The 20,599-nt window shown below is 36.1% G+C and overlaps 2 protein-coding genes across 2 annotated transcripts in view; one reads left to right on the top strand and one right to left on the bottom strand.

The window, feature by feature from the left end:
* Positions 1-14,247, bottom strand: part of LOC105215798 (probable cytochrome P450 313b1) — a 33,216-nt gene extending 18,969 nt beyond the window's left edge. The window contains exon 1 of the mRNA XM_054228084.1: positions 13,287-14,247. Within this exon, the coding sequence (XP_054084059.1) occupies positions 13,287-13,323 (37 nt within the window). The 5' untranslated portion in view covers positions 13,324-14,247. The remainder of the gene's footprint in view (positions 1-13,286) is intronic.
* A 1,279-nt stretch (positions 14,248-15,526) lies between these two features.
* Positions 15,527-17,935, top strand: LOC105215837 (putative odorant receptor 85e). Its single transcript, XM_054225657.1, has 4 exons — positions 15,527-16,183; positions 16,250-16,449; positions 17,136-17,421; positions 17,501-17,935. Exons 1-4 carry the CDS (start codon positions 15,644-15,646, stop codon positions 17,843-17,845), a joined length of 1,371 nt encoding a protein of 456 aa, XP_054081632.1. The 5' UTR covers positions 15,527-15,643; the 3' UTR covers positions 17,846-17,935.
* Positions 17,936-20,599: the final 2,664 nt, after the last annotated feature.

Genomic DNA, 20,599 nt, shown 5'->3' with positions numbered 1-20,599 from the left:
ATAAACCCATTTCTTGATGCGATGTGTGGGAAGTGTCGCTGTCTAGTTGAAACCAAATGTCGCCGACATCACGAGCTTCAATTTCAGTCATTAAATTGTCAGTTATCATGGCGCGATGACGGTCGCCATTGACGGTTACGTTCTCACCGGCATAATTTTTGAAGAAACACAAACCGTCCCACAAACCACACAAAACTGTTGTTTTTTCTGGATGAAATGGCAGCTCTTGAATCTCTTTAGGTTGCTCTTCGTTCCAAAAGCGGCAATTTTGCTTGTTTACATACCCATTGAGCCAGAAATGGGCCTCATCGCTGAATAGAATTTCACTTGAAAACGTCGGATCTTCTTGGAACTTTTCAAGAGCCCATAGAGCGAAGCGATTTCGTTGGGGAAGGTCAAGCGGCTTCAGTTCTTACAAAAGCTGTATTTTGTACGCTCTCAATTTAAGATATCGACGTAAAATGCGCCAAGTCTTTCCAGACGTCAGTGATTCTTTCATATTATATTTTCTAATATATAAGTATATTATTTAGTATTATATTGTTCTATGATGTATTCAATATTCTAAACTTTATATTTTTAATTATTTATTATTTATACTTTATTACATATTCTATGTTTAATACTATACATATATTTCATATTGTGTACTCGTCTGAATTATAACTGCAACATTTTATATTTACATCCCATTCAATTATCTGTATATTTTATACTTTGTTTTTTTGCGAATTAAATTAAGAGATTTTTACAGCCGAGGCTTTAATGCGTAAATATATTTAATTGTTTGTAAATAACAGAAATTGCACTTTTACTGAGGTCAATAAATCAAGTGCTCAAATACATTGAGCTCATATATTTATTTATGTTTTTATACAGTATCCATCGAACCACAAAAATGTCAATAATTGTCCGAAACATTGCATGTGGAGAATCTCTGCATTGCTGAAAAAAAGAAAATAGCATACTAAATATACAATTACCACTTATTGAATATTTATTATCCGATTCATTAACCATTGACACATGTTGTTGTTACAAAAAATAAAAAGGAAGGAATGCTTAAGTTCGAGCGCGGCGAATCGGTATGAAGTAAATCGGACGGATAGAAGTCCTCATATTCGGTACATGGTATATTGCTTCCCATATTAGATACTTTGATCGAAAAAAATATGGAGAGAATTCTTTCGAAGAAAAATCCACCTGTCAAGGGATGGAGTAAGGCACGCATAAACTTTATTAGAATTCAAATTTAGGTTAAGTCGATATGTTTCTGAGCCGATTTGACCATTTTATTTGGTGGGAAAAAAACATTTTTAGACTCTCGCCACATGTTACACAGAGTATTATAGTTTTGTTCACATAATGGTTGTTTGTATCACCCAGAAATAAAAGAGTTAGATATGGGGTTATATATAAATGATCAGGATGACGAGTGAAGTTGAAATCCGGATGTCTGTCCGTCCATCTGTCCGTGCAAGCGATAACTTGAGTAACAAGTAAGGAAAGGCTAAGTTCGGGTGCAACCGAACATTTCATACTCTCGCAATTTGTTGATTTAGTTTTATTAAGGTAACACACAATTTGATCCATATATTCGGTATAAAGTCCACTAGAATAACGAAAATCATATATAGAGTATATAGAGTATCAGGGCTGAGGTAATTCCTGAACCGATTTCACTCATTTTTACCACTAAGGTACACTATATCCCAGACAATATACATATACGGAATAAAGCCCACCGTATTTTTGAAAAACCTTCATATAATTAGGTATATGGGAGCTAGGAGAATTTATGACACGATTTTAACCATTTTTGGTACAGAGACAAACTGTTATAACAAAAAAATTCCCTCTGAATCACATTAAAATATCTGCGAGATTTCCATATTTTCGGTTAATAATTCACATTAGGCGCTGAGTTCATCATGTTCGATATCCGGGGCCTTGAAAAGTTATAGTCCAATTTCGACAAATTTTTCACAAGTGAAGTCACAGATGATATGCAGTATTTGTGTAAAGCTATCTTCATTGGTTCCTAATGAATACATTATAAAGTGAAGGAATGAGATGGAATTCAAAATTGAGTTATGTATATGGAAAGTAGTCGTGGTTGTGAACCGATTTCGCTCAATTTCCATACGTGTTATCAGGGTATCAAGAAAGTATTATCGACCGAAGTTTATTTTAATCGGTCGCGTAGTTCCTGAGATATGGTTATTGGCACATAAGTGGGCGACGCAACGCCCATTTTCCATTTTGTAAAAAAATTTGAGTGCATCTTCCTTCTGCCAATTCTTCAGTAAAATTTAGTGTTTCTGACGTTTTCCGTTTGTGAGTTAACTTTTATGGTGTGTAATGGAGTATGTAAAAGAAATGGATGCAGAAAGTTTGGTTGATATACGTCAAGATATCTTAATTTTTACTCAAGTTATCCGTTGCACGGATAGACGGACGGACGGACAGACTGACATTCGGATTTTGACTCGTCTCGTAACCCTGATCATTTTGACATTCCAAACCCTATATCTAACTCTTTTAATTTTATGACTTACAGACAACCGTTATGTGAACAAAACTATAATACTCTCTTAACAAATTTGTTGCGAGAGTATAAGAATTTAAAACAAGTAAGGAAGGGCTAAGTTCGGGTGTAACCGAACATTTTATACTCTCGCAATTTATTTATTTAACTTTATTTATATTATATAATACACAATTTGACATACATATTCGTCATATATATTGTATAAAGTCCATTGAAAGTTGGAAACCATAATATTAGGTTAGAAGCACCGATATCCTATATGGCGTGGTTGTGAAGCGATTTTACCTATTTTCACAAAATATCATTGGGATGTAAGGAAACTATTACAAAGCAAGTTTCATTGAAATCGGTCGAGTAGTTCCTGAGATATGGTTTTTGACCCATAAGTGGGCGACGCCACGCCCATTTTCCATTTTGTAAAAAAATCTGAGTGCAGTTTCCATCTGCCATTTCTTATGTGAAATTTAGTGTTTCCGACGTTTTTCGTTAGTGAGTTAACCCACTTTTAGTCATTTTCAACCTAACCTTTGTATGGGAGGTGGGCGTGGTTATGATCCGATTTCTTTAATTTTAGGACTGTATTAGGAATAAAAAAAACGACTGCAGAAAGTTTGGTTTATATTTCTCTACTGGTTTCCGAGATATGTACAAAAAAGCTATTTGGGGGCGAGGCCACGCCCACCTCCTCAAAAAAATTACATCCAAATATGCCCCTTTATAGTGCGATCCTTCATACCAAATTTTATTTCCGTAGCTTTATTTATGGCTTAGTTATGGCACTTTATGTGTTTTCGGTTTTCGCCATTTTGTGGGCGTGTCAGTGGTCCGATTTTGCTCATTTTCGAAAGCAACATCCCTATGGTGCCAAGAAATAAGTGTGCCAAGTTTCATTAAGATATCTTAATTTTTACTCAAGTTCCAGCTTGCACAGACGGACGGACAGACATTCGGACTCTTCACCCTGATCATTTTAACATACATATCACTATATCTAACTCCTTTAGTTTTGGGTGTTACAAACAACCGTTATGTGAACAAAACTATAATACTCTCTAGCAACTTTGTTGCGAGAGTATAAAAAATTCGCAATATAATACTCAGTACACTTGTCCCAGCGATGATACGACTTTTTTTACCCATCTGAAAAATACGTTATCTAGAGGTCTCTAAAGTTGCTCCATGGCGGTGACCTTCAAATTTAACTAAAATTTCTCTCTGGGTTGTATGATTTTTTCAATTAGTAATTAAAAATTAAACGAGGAATTCTTGCATACTTTATTAGAAGAAAAGAAAAAGCAAACCTTCAATCGTGGCAACAAGAAACAAGAAATGTAAATTCAAATAAAATAATACACATTTATCAAGAGTTTCAAGTTCAACCGCAGTGTGCGTTGATTGCAGTTGCTATGTAAATCTTAAAGTTGTTGTGAAGCTTGCGCTAGCCGCAATGTAGGCACTATGCCGCCACTTATGCGTCACTAACACACGGCTGCATTTTAGAATTGTCTAATTAATTGCGCCCACAACGCCAATACACAGCTTTGACGCTCACACACGCCCGAGTGCCATGGAAGTACCGTAAGTACGCAGTGCGCGTGCATAAAGTTTTGCAGTGAAGGCGGCGCTGCCAGTTGCAGCCAATTAACGTGTTGCGCAATCACATTAGAAAGCCTTACGCTGCAGTGCAAATATCAGTGCGCAATAAAGTGGGGTCGCTTATGCGGCAAGTTGGCATTTTGCTCCCGGTGCTCGTTAATTTATTCGCTCGAGCAATTACGACGTCAACAACGCTCTTCACCCCCGGAACGTGGTTGCATTAGCTAAACTTTTTGTTGTTATATTTTTTTTTTGTTTTTTTTTTTAGCACTCATTGGCGCTCCGTTGGTGGCAGTAAAATGGCCACAAGCATAGCGAATTTTCGCGTTCTCCAGCAGTGGCATAAACTATTTTAGCGAATTAGTAGTTGATGAGAGTGCAAAACTTTAAAGTGCCAACAACTTTGCGCTCGCAACATAACTAAGCAACAATTGGAGTATGCAAAAAATAAAACAAGAACCAGCTGCAACTCTGCAACTAAAAGTGGCACGTTGCTGTTGTTGTACGTTGTACATGGCGTAACTTAAAGCCTTTAAAATCTCCTCTAGCATACATATCTCTCTCATCTGGGACGCCACTGTATTGACAATCTATTCAATTTTTCGGCCCAAAAAAGTTGTACAAAAGTGTAGCCATTAAAATACTATGTCGAAAGGACTAACTGACAACACCACTTTATTGTTTTTAATTTATTTATTGTGTTCTAGTTTATTGCTATTGCCACTCTCGGCCTTACGTTGTTATTGTTTTTCGCTATGCTTGCTTGCCAGCTTTTTCCGCTTTTTCCTCTTCTCTTTTATTCATTTTGGGCAATTATGTACAGAAAAGACACAAATAAAACAAAAAAACAACAACAATAACAAAATTCGCATAAAACCATTACAACATTGTGTTTGTCAACATTGGTTGTGGCAACAACACCAACACCAATAACAATGACAACAAAACACTAGCAACAATAGCAAAAACACGCCATAAACGAAACTTTTTAATGCAATTTTTGTGAGCGCAAGTTGTGCTATGTTGGCATTGTCCGAATATATTCCGACAACAATAACAACAATTGTAGAAAGAGAATAGCTGCCGAGTTCGTTAGACTACCCGATAAGCAATCCTCATTGGTTCGCAATTAATACATGTATTATAAAATCAATATCTCTGATTCGTTGTATTATATGGAAAGTAGGCGTGGTTGTGAACCGATTTCGCCCATATTCCGTCCGTAAGGGTGTTAGGAAAATGCCATATACCGAATTTCATTGAAATCGGTAGATCAGTTTCTGAGATATGGTTTTTGACCCATAAGTGGGTGATGCCACGCCCACAAATGGTTCGATTTTGCCTATTTTGAATAGCAACCCTCCCTAAATCCCAAGAAAATATTTTAATATTTACGCAATTTATCCGTAGCACGTACGGACGGACAGACAGACATTTCAAATCTACTCGTCACCCTGATCACTTCGGTATATATAATTCTATATATTACTCGTTTAGTTTTATGACTTACAAACAACCGTTATTTGAACAAAACTATTATACTCTCTTGGCCACTTTGTTGCGAGAGTATAAAAATGCTCTCTTCAGTTTAAGTTTATTATAAATTTTTGGTCGCTTTTAAAACTTTTTGACTACCGTTTGATGGAGAAAAAGATCCATCAGTGCTTTTCAAACATTATATTTACAGTTAATTTTGAACCAAGCTAGTTTCATCGAGTTTTATAATTTGTGACTACTGGGCTGAACACTGGCAATACTCGTAGCTACATAAATATGTCGTGTATGTGTGCTGGGAAACCATGTGATTGTTGACAAAGTTTGACAGTAGAGTTATTTTAATGGGCTTTTGTATTCAAAGTATTTTTTTCGTATTCTAACTTTAACCCAGAGTGCTAAAACTGCCTTGGGATATTATAGTTTTATTTACCATACGGTTATATCAAATTGGCCAGAGGAAGTTATTTGATCCGGTCGTAGGCTTAAACAAGACTATATAATATAATATATTAGGGCTCTTAAAAATATTCGAATAACATGAAAATCTGTTATTCGAATATCCGGTTTGTAACGGTTCACAGGAATATTAACCGATTAATACTATTCGAATAGTCGAATATGAGCGGTTCATCGAATAGTCGGCGACTAACGATTATTCGGATACTGCAAAACGAATGTTATTATTCGAATAATGGCCTAACCGGTTAATCTGGTTAGTCGATGGTATTAATTTTTCATTATCAAATTTAAATGAATTGCGAATAGTTTAATAGAGCAGATAAGGTATAGCGGGTGGATTATTTCGCTCAGTTCGAATATTTGAATTTTTACATAATTTAAGAAATAAATGAGACGATTATATGGGCCAGATAATTTTTTTGGACTCATATTTGCAACTAAACCCATCTTACGTGTACTTGGTAATACCTCGTTTGGAGTTGCAGTATACGAAGGAAAGTGCGTAAAAACACTTCTAAATCGACCAATGGCTCCAATATATGTATCTCCAGCTTATCATCGCGGTAGCTATCCGAAATTTGTACGTTCTTACAGATTTTTTGTTTACGTTTTTTAACCCTTATGGGTGTGTGTTTTGTTTAAGTGCATTGGAGTTTACAAATTTTACATTTTCCACCGGTAAAAACAAACAAATATTGTCAGATTCGAGTGTTATGAACAATTAGTTTAAAACATTTTTACATTCAAAATTTAACAAAAACAAAATCGCTTACAAACATGTTAAATTTCCTTAAAACTAGAAATTTAATTAAATGTCAGTCGTTTTCGATTATTCATAATTGATATTGAAGTCATTATAAATTTTAGCGAACTTTTTTCAATAACAATTGGAAAAAGGAAATTTGAACAGTAATTCCTTCGACAATTGGAAGGAATGCTACGTGAGTTGGTGTCTTACATCAAAATGTTTGGTATTAAATATATATCCCTGAATGGTAGACTTTCCATATTTGGGCGGAGGCTCCTATGTTTTGCCACTTGCACTAGAATACAATATCACAGTCCTAGACTGAATGTTGGTTTGGAACTAGTCTAACTACTTAGACCGCACTGTATTTGGTTGTTGTTTATCCATTTGATTTTGATTGTCCTTCGGGTTGTTTGGAAGTGGATGAGTTACATTTCAAAATCCGAATGTAAAAATATATATGAAGCGATTTTTCGCTTCCTTAATTGACCGATGTTAAAGTTCTCCAGTGATGATACATCCAGGCCTGATAACATAGGTCGAGATTTTGTGAGATGGAAGTTGGAAAGTTGTTACAAAAGTAGGAAGTATAAACCCGGCTTGTATATGGAAAGATTTGTCGAGAGTTATTGGAAAGTTAATAGCTTCTAAATACAGTCTTAGAAAAAAAAATGGCTCTTAGAGAGTTAAATGTTGATTCCAATATTAAATTAAATAAATCAGTAGTGAATCACTTCCTAAACACTGAAAGACATTAAGAGACGGACAGGTCAGTTCACAACTATCTATATTAATATACATATGTAAGTATGTATCAAATATTATTATTTTGTACGCATTGAAGGTTAACTTCCTACAGACATATTATATAATGCATGAACCTTAGCGAAGGACGACTGTTAGCTGAGCTGATAACTGTCTCAGTTTTGCACACAACCAGGAGAACAAAATTACATACTCGTATATGATTATGTACTAATGCGTCGTTGTGTGAAATCATATGAACGTGAAAGCGGCTAAAGGGCAATAACGACCGAATGGGGTAACGATTTATATGCTTCACGGTCAAGCGATGCGTATAATTGAGTTTTCCACAACTTCCTGCTTTAACCCGGAAGTACAAATACACATACACATAAACAAGTACATATATACATATACATATACTACCGACTACTGGGGAAAGTTTTCATAAACACAGTCGGGTAATTTTGTTGGACGGCACGCAGCACTTGCAGCAAATTAATGAATACCAACTAGCATATTAATGGATTTATTTTTTCTGTACCGCAGTTATTCGAGTAATTTCACATACTGTCGTGTGCGTGAATGGAAGACCCTGCGTAAAGCGCGTTAATGTTGCTGATTCAATTATTTTTTTGTAACGAAAAGTAAAATATTCTGAAAGAAATAAAGCTTTAACTGTTTAGGTTTATAAAGTAAGTAGGTGGCTTAGAGATTAGTTTGAATCATATTTCCAACAATATTTGGTTCATTTTCATACTTGGCGCTATAAGTACTTAGTCTATCGGGGAATGTTGGGTCTGAGTTTGTTAGATAATGCCAGATCGCGTTAACGAACCCACTTAGTTCTCATGGTATTTAAAGAATTCGGGCGGTAATAGATAATAGGAAACAGTAGGAGATCGGAAATAGATTTGGAACATTGATTGCCCATTCGGAATAATAGTTCTTCAAAAGAGATTGCCTGAATAGTGTACTTTGAAGACCGACATCGATATGTAAATACTCTACCCTGCTGCTAGGAATTGGATATACTAAGTCTCCATTCTTTAGGATCAGAAGGATTGATTAGATATTATATGAAAATACCAATATTCTCTCTATTGTAAGTTAAGTATATATAGATACATGAGGATTTCTGCTCGTTCCTTTCCATTTTATATGTAATATATAAATTGTTTTTTCGTAACGTGCAGACTTGTTGTTTATTATCCGTAGGGGATGGCTTCTCTTTATGACAAAATTTGAATTATTCTGAGTAATCAACTTAGGATTCAAAAATCACTGCTACTCTCTAACTTTATATGGATTGCATGCATTTCCATAATTTCCACGAACTTCCGCTCATAAAATGAAGCATATTGACCTTTTAGAAAAGCTTTAACATACTAAGGCAAATAAACCATACTGAAAGCGTCTGCTATTTGGACAGTTAGAGTGCTTGAGAAAAATTTGCCATAATGTTTGGTTTCGAGTTCAGCAGTATTTGTAACCATTGCTGAATCAAAAGTATTACACGCAATACCAAGAATCACATAGTAGTGTGTGTGAATAATGCAAAATGAGTGCATAAATATTTGGGGTCACATGAGTATTTGGGATAGTTGAAATGTTGCATCTAATGTGAAATCACAGCTGCCGGTTGAAGTTAGACATTTACTCGTTTGTGGTTGCAAATATTTCAAAATGAGTTTTATCATCTTAAGTGCGATTATGAACGAGTTTTATTTTTGCCACGTGAGTTAGTTAAGCTTAAATACATGTGGGTTTGTGGATTTGTTTATTTAAAACGTAAAGGTTTATTACCACATTTCTTTTAAAAGTTAAAAATAGTTCATTACAACGTTTATTTTAAAAGTTAAGAATAGTTTATTACAACGTTTGTTTTAAAAATAGTTCATTACAACGTTTATTTTAAAAGTTAAGAATATTTGTTTAACAAGTTAAAAAGGTTACCAGTGCCGTGTGTTCGCGTCCGCGTCTATTCCAACTCTGAGATCGTTCGTTTTATCCTACCCGCTTGTTCTCGCTACTCTTCTCTACTCGTTATCTTTCAGAGTTGCATGTTATTGTACTACTCTACTCGCTATCTTTCAGGGCTGTATGTTGTTGTATGTGCGTCCACTTCTAGTAATGGGTCGCACTACCGTTCCCACACTCGGCCGTCCTGACATTCGTTCGTCCTCGAACGACACGCACCATTTTTTCATGAATTCGGCTACTGTTGTCGTTCGATTCGGTCCTTCATGTTCACCTACCTTCTCGACATCATACCGACCGTGGTTCAGCTTTTTAATAATTTTATACGGACCTAAGAACTTTTTCTTAATCTTTAATGTGGGACCGTATTGTGTACGCTTTATAGCTACTAATTCATTTTCTTCATACGTTTGTTCGGCTTTTCTAGTCGCATTATAGTTTTTCCGATTTTCTTCCTGTATTGCTTTAATATTTCTCTTAGCAGTCTCTCTAATCTGTTCACGTTCGGTTTCTAGCTCTTTTATTACTTCGTTTTCAATGTATTCGCTCAAGTCTACCTGATTTTCTAAACGCATGTTAAGTCCAGTTAATAGTTTAAATGGGGACACCTTTGTGCTACGATTTGGATAATTGTTTAAACATTTTTGTACATTGTCGACGTTTTTATACCATTGATCTGGATTGTTCAAAGACAGTTTCGTCAATATTGGGATTACCGTTCGGTGGATGCGCTCCAACTGTCCGTTTCCCCTCGGCACACCGATGTTGTATTCCTTGCTCACTACAATAGTTTTTAAAAACTTGGGAGGTAAAGGCTGCACCTCTGTCCGTTATTATTCTTCTTGGGTTTCCAAAAATGGCTGCTTGTTTACCTAACCTATCAATCACTGCTAATGCACCAGTATCTTTTGTTGGGTACAACCAGACAAATTTAGAGAACGCATCTACAACTGATCAAATGTGGTTATAACGTTTTGCAGTAGCCGTCAAAGGTCCTAAGTGGTCTAAGTGGTAAGTGCTTAAAGCATCTACATGCCTCATCTGAGATCCGGACCTATGTACAATTTGGTAGTCAAATTCTTGTAAAAATAGAGCCCATCTTGCGACTCTGGGGGGTACGTCTTCTTTACGCATCGTAAGCGCGAAAGCGTTACAATCTGTAATTATTGTGAACTTTACTCCTTTTAGATAGATTCGCCATTTTTTTAACGCTGTAATGACTGCTAAGACTTCTAACTCATATGAGCTATAGTTTTCTTCTGTCTGACTTGTTTTTCTGCTTAAAAACTGTACTGGATGAAAATTCTGATCTTCACTACACTTTTGCATAAAAATTGCCCCATATCCAAATTTTGATGCATCTGTGTGGATCTCGGTTTCACCATGAGGGTTGTACAACCGAAGAACCGGTGATGTGGTTAAGTCATTCTTTAAAGTTTGAAAAGATGCTACCTGTTCTTTTCCTATTTTAAAAGTGCTGTCCTTCTTAAGTAAATCTGTTAAAGGCTTTGCTAGTGATGCGTACCAGACGTTCAGTTTCATTATCCCTTCATCGTCGTCTTTGGAAGGAATAATGATGTCGTCCATATATATAGAAATCGTTCCGTCTTTTATGAGGTCTCTAAAAACATAGTTTATGAACCTACAAAATACAGCTGGCGAGTTACATATACCGAATGGAACGTATTTAAATTCGTAATGCCCATCTGGGGTCACGAATGCTGTATATTTTATCGAATCTTCGGCTACAGGTACATGGAAGAATCCATCTTCCAAGTCCAACGTTGTGAATATTTTTGCTTGCTGCAACCTATCTAAAATATCGTCGATCTGTGCCATCGGAAAATTATCTCGAATGATTTTCTTATTTAACAACCTGTAGTCACAACACAACCTTTTTGACCCATCTTTTTTGTTTACTATAACAATCGGAGATGCGTAATTTGAAAAACTTGGCTGTATGATGTCAGCTTCTAACCAATTTTCTACTTGCTGGTTTACGAAATTTTTGTCTTCTAAAGATAGTCTTCGTGGACGTTGAAATACAGGTACTTCGTCGCTTAAAACGATTTTCATTTTAGTTAGACATTTTTCAATACATTGGGGCTTATAACTATTTACCAATTCCCGAATAACTACGTAATCGCTATATTCTTCTACATTCAAACATAACTCCTCAAACTCATGTAGTAATTCCATTCTGTTTTCTTTACTTTTTCCTTCTACCTCTGGTTTAATATTGTTTCTCTTTACAAATTTCGCTCCTTCTGGCTTTATATTAATGTTGACTTTATCTAATACTGATGTGCCTATGAATACCGAATATGGAATAGCAGTTTCGCTGGTGATGTGAAACTGCTGTAAGAATTTTAAATCATCAACTTCCAATTCTGTAACGAAACTACCATACGTTGAAAATTATTTTGCGCAGGCGCCATACAAAGTTCTTTTGTCATCGGTCACTTCACCATCAAAATTAATTTTATCGAAAACATCACGCCGAATTAAACACAAACAACATCCGGTATCAACCAGTGCATCAATTTTTAGCCCACCTACTTTCACTATTTTTACAGGTAAACTTATTTTTCCGGTAACATTTACAACATTAATTTTATCTGATTCCTTCTTTACTTTTATACTTTCAGCACTTTTGCACTCGAAAGACTTGTGTCCTATGCCATTACATTTGAAACATTTTGTTTGCTGACTGCTGCAGTCACGAATGAGATGTGTAGAGCTTCCACACTTAAAACACGATTTTGTATGTTTTTGATTGTAAGGAATATTGCCGGTATTCTGTATTGACCTAACTGGTTTACAATGAATTTTTTCGTAAATTTTAATTTTTTCTTTTAATTCTTCAATTGTTTTTGCTTCGTACAAAACCGCTTTGTTTAGTTTCGTGTCTGTTATACCTTCAATGAAATATGCTATTAAGCTCTCCGTATCAATGCTTAATGGTTTGCTAATTTCAGTAAGAACATACAAATACTCGCGAAACGTTTCGTTTACCCTCTTCTTACGACTTCTTAACTGATTATGTACTTCTGACGACGATAATTTTTTCCCAAACTCACTGATCAGTTCTTGCTTAAGGAGTTCCCAGTTCACTAAGCCTCGTTGGCTTCTAATGAATAATTTGGCGGCTCCCTTTAACAGTTGTTTGCTATAAATGAAATTTTGCACATTATTCCACCCTACTACTACTGCGCTTTCCTCAAATTCGCTTATCCATTGTCGGATATCAATATTATCATCTCCACTAAATTGTGTTAAACTTTCTTTTATATCGTTGAACGTAAAGGTGGATCTATTAATCGGTGCCACCGCGGTCGTAAAATTTGTGTCTTGTACATCTTCATAGGAACTAACTGATTCGTCATTTCTGTCGTCCGTAATTGTCTCATGTCCGTAGTGCAACAATAGTCTTTTTTGCAACTCCGCTTTACGTCCAGTAACGGAAATGTCTAGTTCACGGAGTGCTTGTTGCAGTTCCCTGACGTTAAACGTCAGTATCGTTTGTCTGTCCATATTTTGGGCACCACACAGTAATATTACGGTATCTGAATATTTCTGAACAAACTACTTTCGAATGGAATGTTTCTAAACAAATTACTCTTATAACGATATTTCTAAACAAATTACTCTTATTACAATGTTTCTAAACAAACTACTTCTGAATGAAATGTTTCTCGCTGCTGCAAATACCTTTGCTTTTCCTTAAATCGCCGTTCTGCTCATTCATCACACATAAGCTTTGTACTTGTATTTTCGCCGAAACGCCTTCACGTTGTACACTCGCTCCGCTTTTGTTTCAGCTTGTGCTTTCTAGTTGATTTCGCCTTTCTGCTTACTCACCGCCGCTCACCAGCTGGCCTTCCTCAACGCACGTTCTGCTTATTCACTGACACCGACCAATATGTTCTTACTTGCTCACTCTCACCCGCAGCTTGAGTGATCTGCTAGCCTTCTTCAACGCACGCTCTGCTTATTCATTGACACCAACCAATATGTTCTTACTAGCTCACTCTCACCCGCAGCTTGAGTGATCTGCTAGTCTTCTTCAACGCACGTTCTGCTTATTCACTGACACCAACCAATATGTTCTTACTAGCTCACTCTCGCCCGCAGCTTGAGTGATCTGCTAGTCTTCTTCAATGAAAGTTAACGGAAAAAAAAATGTTGGGATATCGACGCTTACGGACGCTTTTACCGCTTCATGTACAGTCACCGATAAGTAAAACACGCATTAAAATTTTATCCACAATTTTTCCACGGTATGAGCCCCCAATTTGTGGGTTTGTGGATTTGTTTATTTAAAACGTAAAGGTTTATTACCACATTTCTTTTAAAAGTTAAGAATAGTTTATTACAACGTTTATTTTAAAAATAGTTCATTACAACGTTTATTTTAAAAGTTAAGAATATTTGTTTAACAAGTTAAAAAGGTTACCAGTGCCGTGTGTTCGCGTCCGCGTCTATTCCAACTGTGAGATCGTTCGTTTTATCCTACCCGCTTGTTCTCGCTACTCTTCTCTACTCGTTATCTTTCAGAGTTGCATGTTATTGTACTACTCTACTCGCTATCTTTCAGGGCTGTATGTTGTTGTATGTGCGTCCACTTCTAGTAATGGGTCGCACTACCGTTCCCACATACATGACACAAACATGGAGGGATCGTGAATTTGAAACAAAATTCCATGCTACTAGGATATTAGGGTAATCGATGCATACGATTTTGAAGCAATTTACATTGTAGTATGCACTCGTATTTGTTTCTTCTTATATATTGGTGGGCCTAATGGGAATATGACAATTTTTCTAATTTTTCTTAAAGATTTTCAAAAGTAAACAGTTATAGGTATACCAAATTTTGTCGAAAATTGTCAAACAATTTATAAAATATTATAGTTTAAAATTAAAATGAGTCCATGATTTAATTTTAAAAAAGTGTCCCATGAACTTCTATAATTTTCAGAATGAAATTGAATATTTTTTGTATAATTTTTTAGTTAGCTACTTTTATCTGGGGGTATTGCGCTCATTCCTGTATTTTCGAGGGTCTATCATAAGCTAACAGGCTTGTGGGATGTCTTTTACATCTATGAAACTCGAACACTATAAGTTATATTAGTTCAGAGGAGCTCCGAGTAAAGTATTCGAAATTATGTTCATCAGTACCATATTGTATATATTGCTTGGCTCTTTTAGGAGTTAAGTTTCAGTAGAATTTTTGTTCTATCCCCACCATCTGTTCTATAGTAGCTTACATGAAGCAAGAAACAACAGGTTCGGGTCGACGTCATCATATTTGAACATGCCTGCCCGCTCTAACAATAATAAGTCTAGTCTAGTCACTAATAGTTCAACAAGTTCTAAAATATATTAAACAATGAAAATAAAATACACAAACAAGTATATACATTTATATAAGAATAGGACGTGGTTTGAGACTGGAGAGTCTGTGTTGACTTTTATGAGGCTACGTCGCAACACTAAACACTTAATTACAATACGAATACGAAGTTTTGAGAGGCGTTGACAAAAAGTTGAGTATTTGGAATTTATGATTTGGCTAAACAGGGGTTTACAATTGGGTTATTAGAAATAGTTAGTTGAGGTTGGTGTAGTCAAAACCGTGCATTTCTAGGAATGAACTGTAATAGACATCCACGATCCTTTAAGACGACCGCAGTAGCAAGAAGAGTAGAATTCGATATTAAAACTGGTTCAATAGTTTGGTAGACACCTGAACACTGCTTAACAATTTAACAACACACTTGACTTCATTTCATTGAAACAACAATCCGTATTGCAAAATCCTTTATCCCCAATTGTTTACAGACCCCTGATGCTTTTACTGTGATTATAAATGAAACTAAATTATTTATAAATATATTAGCACAAAACATTGAATTTCGGCAACTTTCGCTCTTTCTGCTAACTGGTTCAATCAATATAAATATTCGACTTCAAAAGTGTACACAGTTCAGTTTACATCGTCACATCAACCGAAAAAATCTCTACAGCAAACAAAAGGATAAAGAAGAATTAAAAGAAGCAACATGGACACCAGAGCATTAGGGGACACCACGCTACTCTACTCCCATCAGGACAAGCCACGTATTCCAGACTTGTTCGTCGCACAAATAATCTTTCTCAAAGCCACCGGACAAATTCCAATGAATTTCGGTTACGGATTGGGATACGGCTTTTGCTTCATCATTATTATACAATCTCTACACATGGCTGTGCTCTTTTTGAAGACCGCCTATGATAAGCTGCTCGACGGCGAACTGGAGGAGATCACCGACGCACTCACCATGTCCATCATATTTTCGTTTAGTGTTTATGCCGGCTGCTATTGGTTGCTGCGTTGGCAACGGCTATTGGCTTTTTTGCAATGTATCAGTCATCATTATTGGCATCACTCGTTGCCCGGTTTGAGCTTTGTGTGCTGGCATCGCACTTTCGTTTTGGCAAAACGCGTAACTATCGCTTGGACACTAGCTTGTGTGGCCGGTACGGTGTTGTATGGGTTGGGCCCGCTGGTGATGGGTGCTCACGTGCTACCACTGAAGTGCTGGTATCCCTTTGATCCGTTGGTAGGTGGCTTTTTTAAAAAATAGTAAATAAAATATATTTATACTTGTTGTTATTCTTGTTAACAGCAACCTTATGTCTACGAGTTGGTGTATGCTTTGCAATTGTCGGCTCAGATAATAATGGGCGCCACGCTTGGCAATTGCTCCGCTTTGTTCGTTTCTTTGATAATACTCATGTGCGGACAGTTCGATGTGCTCTACTGCAGTTTGAAGAATTTGAATTACTATGGTCGTCTCCGCGCCTGCTGTGAAGTGGAGAAATTGCGGTATGTAAAATATTTGGACTTTGAAAATCATTTGCAGCATCACCTAAGTTGACTCGTAAGTTCAAAACTGAAGTCGACCTCTCGGTCCACACTGCAGAGACTGATTCCGGGAAGAGAGCTCTAATTTTCATTTCAAATATCAAACTAAGGTAAACCAAGCTTAAGTGAACCGATATCATCAGTTCCTTGAAAGTCGTTACCGAAACATTCTTCCCGTAAAAGTTACAACATGCATAGATTCTCTAAGGTAGAACACCTTAAACATTTTTGAAAAAGTAAAATTGGATTGAAAATATCCATAAAACTAGGGCTTATTTTTTCTCTAATTCATATATCGTTGTTCCAATTTAATGATTCTTTTTCTCTGATACCGCGAACCCTGTGGCCATACAGATCATACGCTCATTATCACTGCCATATTGAGAGCCGATATTGCACCAGAAAAAAGATCAGCGAAATATAAATTCAGATTTTAGTGTAAATGCCAATATTGAGAGTCGAAATGAGATCACAGAATATGGACTTCAATGTCGACCTTTCCTCTATTCACTTTTTATACTCTCTAAGGGCCAGACTTCCGTCATACAAATATGTGTTTAAGATTTCAGTGCTTTTATGTCTATTATATACATATAATATTTATATGAAAAAGTCTAAAACGCACTTTTTTACATTTGTTGCCTTAGCAATGAACAAGCAGCACTGCCAAAAATATCTGACGATGAACTGAATCAGTATATGTATTGCCGAGAACACTTAACTAATCTCTCGACACTTCAACATTTATACACTCAAGAACCAGCGGTTACTTTGCCTAAAGCTCTGCATATGGCCGTAGTGCAGTGTGTACAATTGCATCGTTTTATCCTGGATGTCTGCAAGGAGTTCGAGGAACTTTTTAATCCATTTTGCCTTGTTAAATCGATGCAAGTTACTTTGCAGCTGTGTTTATTGGTTTTCATTGGCGTTGCGGTGAGTTTTCGTTGAAATATGCTATCAAAGTATTGAATACTACAAACTCTACAATAAAATTTGATTTTTCGTTTCTTTCCTTTTGCTCCAGGGTGAACGTTCGACGGTGCGCATTTTGAATTTGGCCCAATATGCGATTCTGACATTCATAGAAGTCTTGATGTTCACTTATTTTGGTGAATTGTTACGCGGTCATAGTGTGCGTTGCGATGAGGCGTTTGGACGATCGCAGTGGTGGACTCACTCCGTTGCCATACGTAAGGATATACTCATTTTATTGGCGAATAGTAAGCGTGCAGTTCGGTTGACGGCGGGTAAATTCTATGCAATGGATGTGGAGAGATTGCGGTCGGTAAGTGTTGGAAATGTGATTTTAGTGTTGAGTTTTATAGTTGAGTGGCGTTGGAGCGAAAGTAATTTATAATTTTTCTTGTTTCTATTTTTCAGGTGGTAGCACAAGCATTTTCATATTTGACGCTCTTACAGAACTTGGCTGCAAAAAATCCAAAATAAACGAGTTAGTCAATTGAGTTAATAAATACGAATATAATGTTTATCCATTTATTTTAAATAAATGTCAAAGATACGTGTTTTAAGTGTACAAGACTTCAATTTGGATATTATTCCTTTCATCAGTTTAAATCAGTTTGATAATATAGAGCATTTTCAAACGGATGAAAAACTAGTCTTAAATAAATATTTATTCAATCGGTACAAGTATACTTTGACCACTGAGAGGGCTGGTTTTGACGATGGGAAATATATAGACAAATCTCACGCCCACAAAATATCGTTAATCGGAAAATGTTATAACTAAACTTTAAACACAGAAAGGAGAGACAATAGGAACAAAATCGGTCCAAGCCTTGATCTAACTCGCTTAGCCCTCCTTTCCCTTGTATATATTACATTTTTGCATTCAAAGTTCATATATCCGAATGGAAGGTGTCGCCAAGAAAATCCTTTAAATTTCATTAAGTCATTAGGTAATTATGAAAAAAAAAAATAAAAAAATTAATATTTCCCAGGATATGAGCTTTACAGTTGCGAGTTAAGCTTGAACTTTGCGCTTCCTCACTATATTTATACTCTCGCAACAAAAGTTGCTAAGAGAGTATTATAGTTTTGTTCACATAACGGTTGTTTGTAAGTCATAAAACTAAACGAGTTAGATATAGGTTATATGTATGAAAATGATCACGGTAACGAGTAAAGTTCAAATCCGGATGTCTGCCTGTCCGTCCGTCCGTGCAACGGATAACTTGAGTAAAAATTGAGATATCTTGATGAAACTTGGACCACATGTTCTTTGGGACCGTGAGAGGGTTGCTTTCGAAAACGCCACGCTCACAAAATGGCGAAAACCGAAAACACATAAAGTGTCATAACTAAGCCATAAATAAAGTTATAAAAGTAAAATTTGAAACAAAGGATCGCACTAGGAAGGGGCATATTTGGATGTAATCTTTTTGGGGAAGTGGACGTGGCCCCGCCCCCAAATCGGTTATTTGTATATATCTCGCAAACCAATAAAGCTATATAAACGAAACTTTCTGCAGTCGGTTCTTACGTACCCCACCACACACCATGAAATTAGTTGAAATCGGATAATAACCACGCCCACCTACAAAGGTTAGGTTGAAAATTACTAAAAGTGAAAACGTCAGAAGCACTAAATTTCACATAAGAAATGGCAGATGGAAGCTGCACTCAGATTTTTTTTACAAAATGGAAAATGGGTGTGGCATCGCCTACTTATGGGTCCAAAACCATATCTCAGGAACTACTCGACCAATTCGAATGAAATTCGGTATATAATATTTTCTTGACCCTGATGACACGTGTGGAAAATCGTTGAAATCGGTTCACAACCACGACAACTTCCCATGTAACTCAATTTTGAAAATTTACCGAAAATTTCGGTAAATCTCTCAGGTATCTTAATTTAATTCAGAGGAAATATTTTTCTTCTACTAGTGTAACTTCCCCTAGCTCTCATATACCTAATTATAGGATTTTCAAATTGGGTCAAATTGTGTGTTATCTTAACCCTTTCGCGGACACACGAAATTTAGTAAATGTTATCAGAATAACACATGCATTTATTTGGCTTATAAAACCGATAATTGAATTCCGATTTCAGTTTTGGGTTTATGGTTTATTGATGTAATTTTTACTCAAAATTGGGACACTAACTTAAATCTGATTGCTTCTGCAGTGGCACACAATAAGCTACTACATATAAAACCAATGCAGTAGACGTCGCCTATGTCCGACGTGTTTATATACGATTTTTTTTCTATGTCAGCATATACCGACGTGTCCTATTTAAGCCATTCGTTGTGTCGGATTATGCCGACGTGTCCGCGAAAGGGTTAATAAAAATATATCAATAAATTGCGAGAGAATAAAATGTTCGGTTGCACCCGAACTTAGCCTTTCCTTACTTGTTTTATTTTACAGTGATTGGAGGTAAGTTAATTTACATACCCAGAATGGATCTGAATTTATATCCGACCAAGAACTGATACTTCGTTAGAATTACTCAACACAGTTTCGATAATATTTCAAGCATTTCCTAATAAACAAGTAAATCGCACCTTAAGCATATGTGTATATACATATCTCATGGAAGTACTGAGCGTTTTTAGTGTTCGAATTCAAGCGAACTAAAAAAAAAATAAAAACACTTGTGCAAGTGCTGAGTTCGGGTGCAACCAAACATTTTATACTCCTGTAATATGCAAGGCTCAAAGTCGTAGAAACATTTTTTGGTGTTTGTTAAATATTATAGTAATTCAATATTCGTTATTCAACGAAACTGTGAATGGAGTGTTTGCGTGATAAGTATCATCATCATCATCATTTGACTCTACAGCTCTCTGTGAGCTTCGGCCTGCAGAACAATATGCCTAAAAGCTACTCTGCCTTTTGCGCTCTTTCTCTAGTTGTCAAAGCTTAGCTTCTTCAGATCTTCATTTCCAAGAGCCACAATTTCTGTTACCAGATGAAATATCACTAAACGAAATATTATGACTTCCGATTTTATCCATCAACAATATCAACTTCCTCAGAGAATCAAAGAGACGGATGGATATACAAACATTCAGAACTCGATCCGTCTCGTCATTTTGATAAGAACTCTATAACTATCTCGATTAGATTTAGATGTTACAAG

Source organism: Zeugodacus cucurbitae, chromosome 2 (assembly GCF_028554725.1).
Source record: "Zeugodacus cucurbitae isolate PBARC_wt_2022May chromosome 2, idZeuCucr1.2, whole genome shotgun sequence".
NCBI classification, from domain to species: Eukaryota; Metazoa; Arthropoda; class Insecta; order Diptera; family Tephritidae; genus Zeugodacus; species Zeugodacus cucurbitae.
Note: the sequence above shows the minus strand (reverse complement) of the source record. Positions and strands in the feature narration are given on the sequence as shown.

Excerpts from the sequence above, each read along its gene's own strand:
- LOC105215837 (XM_054225657.1), top strand. The coding sequence starts at position 15,644 with ATGGACACCAGAGCATTAGGGGACACCACGCTACTCTACTCCCATCAG. Across the intron at positions 16,450-17,135 it reads TGTGAAGTGGAGAAATTGCG|CAATGAACAAGCAGCACTGC; the intron begins GTATGTAAAATA and ends TTGTTGCCTTAG. Across the intron at positions 17,422-17,500 it reads TGGTTTTCATTGGCGTTGCG|CTTTTGCTCCAGGGTGAACG; the intron begins GTGAGTTTTCGT and ends TTCGTTTCTTTC.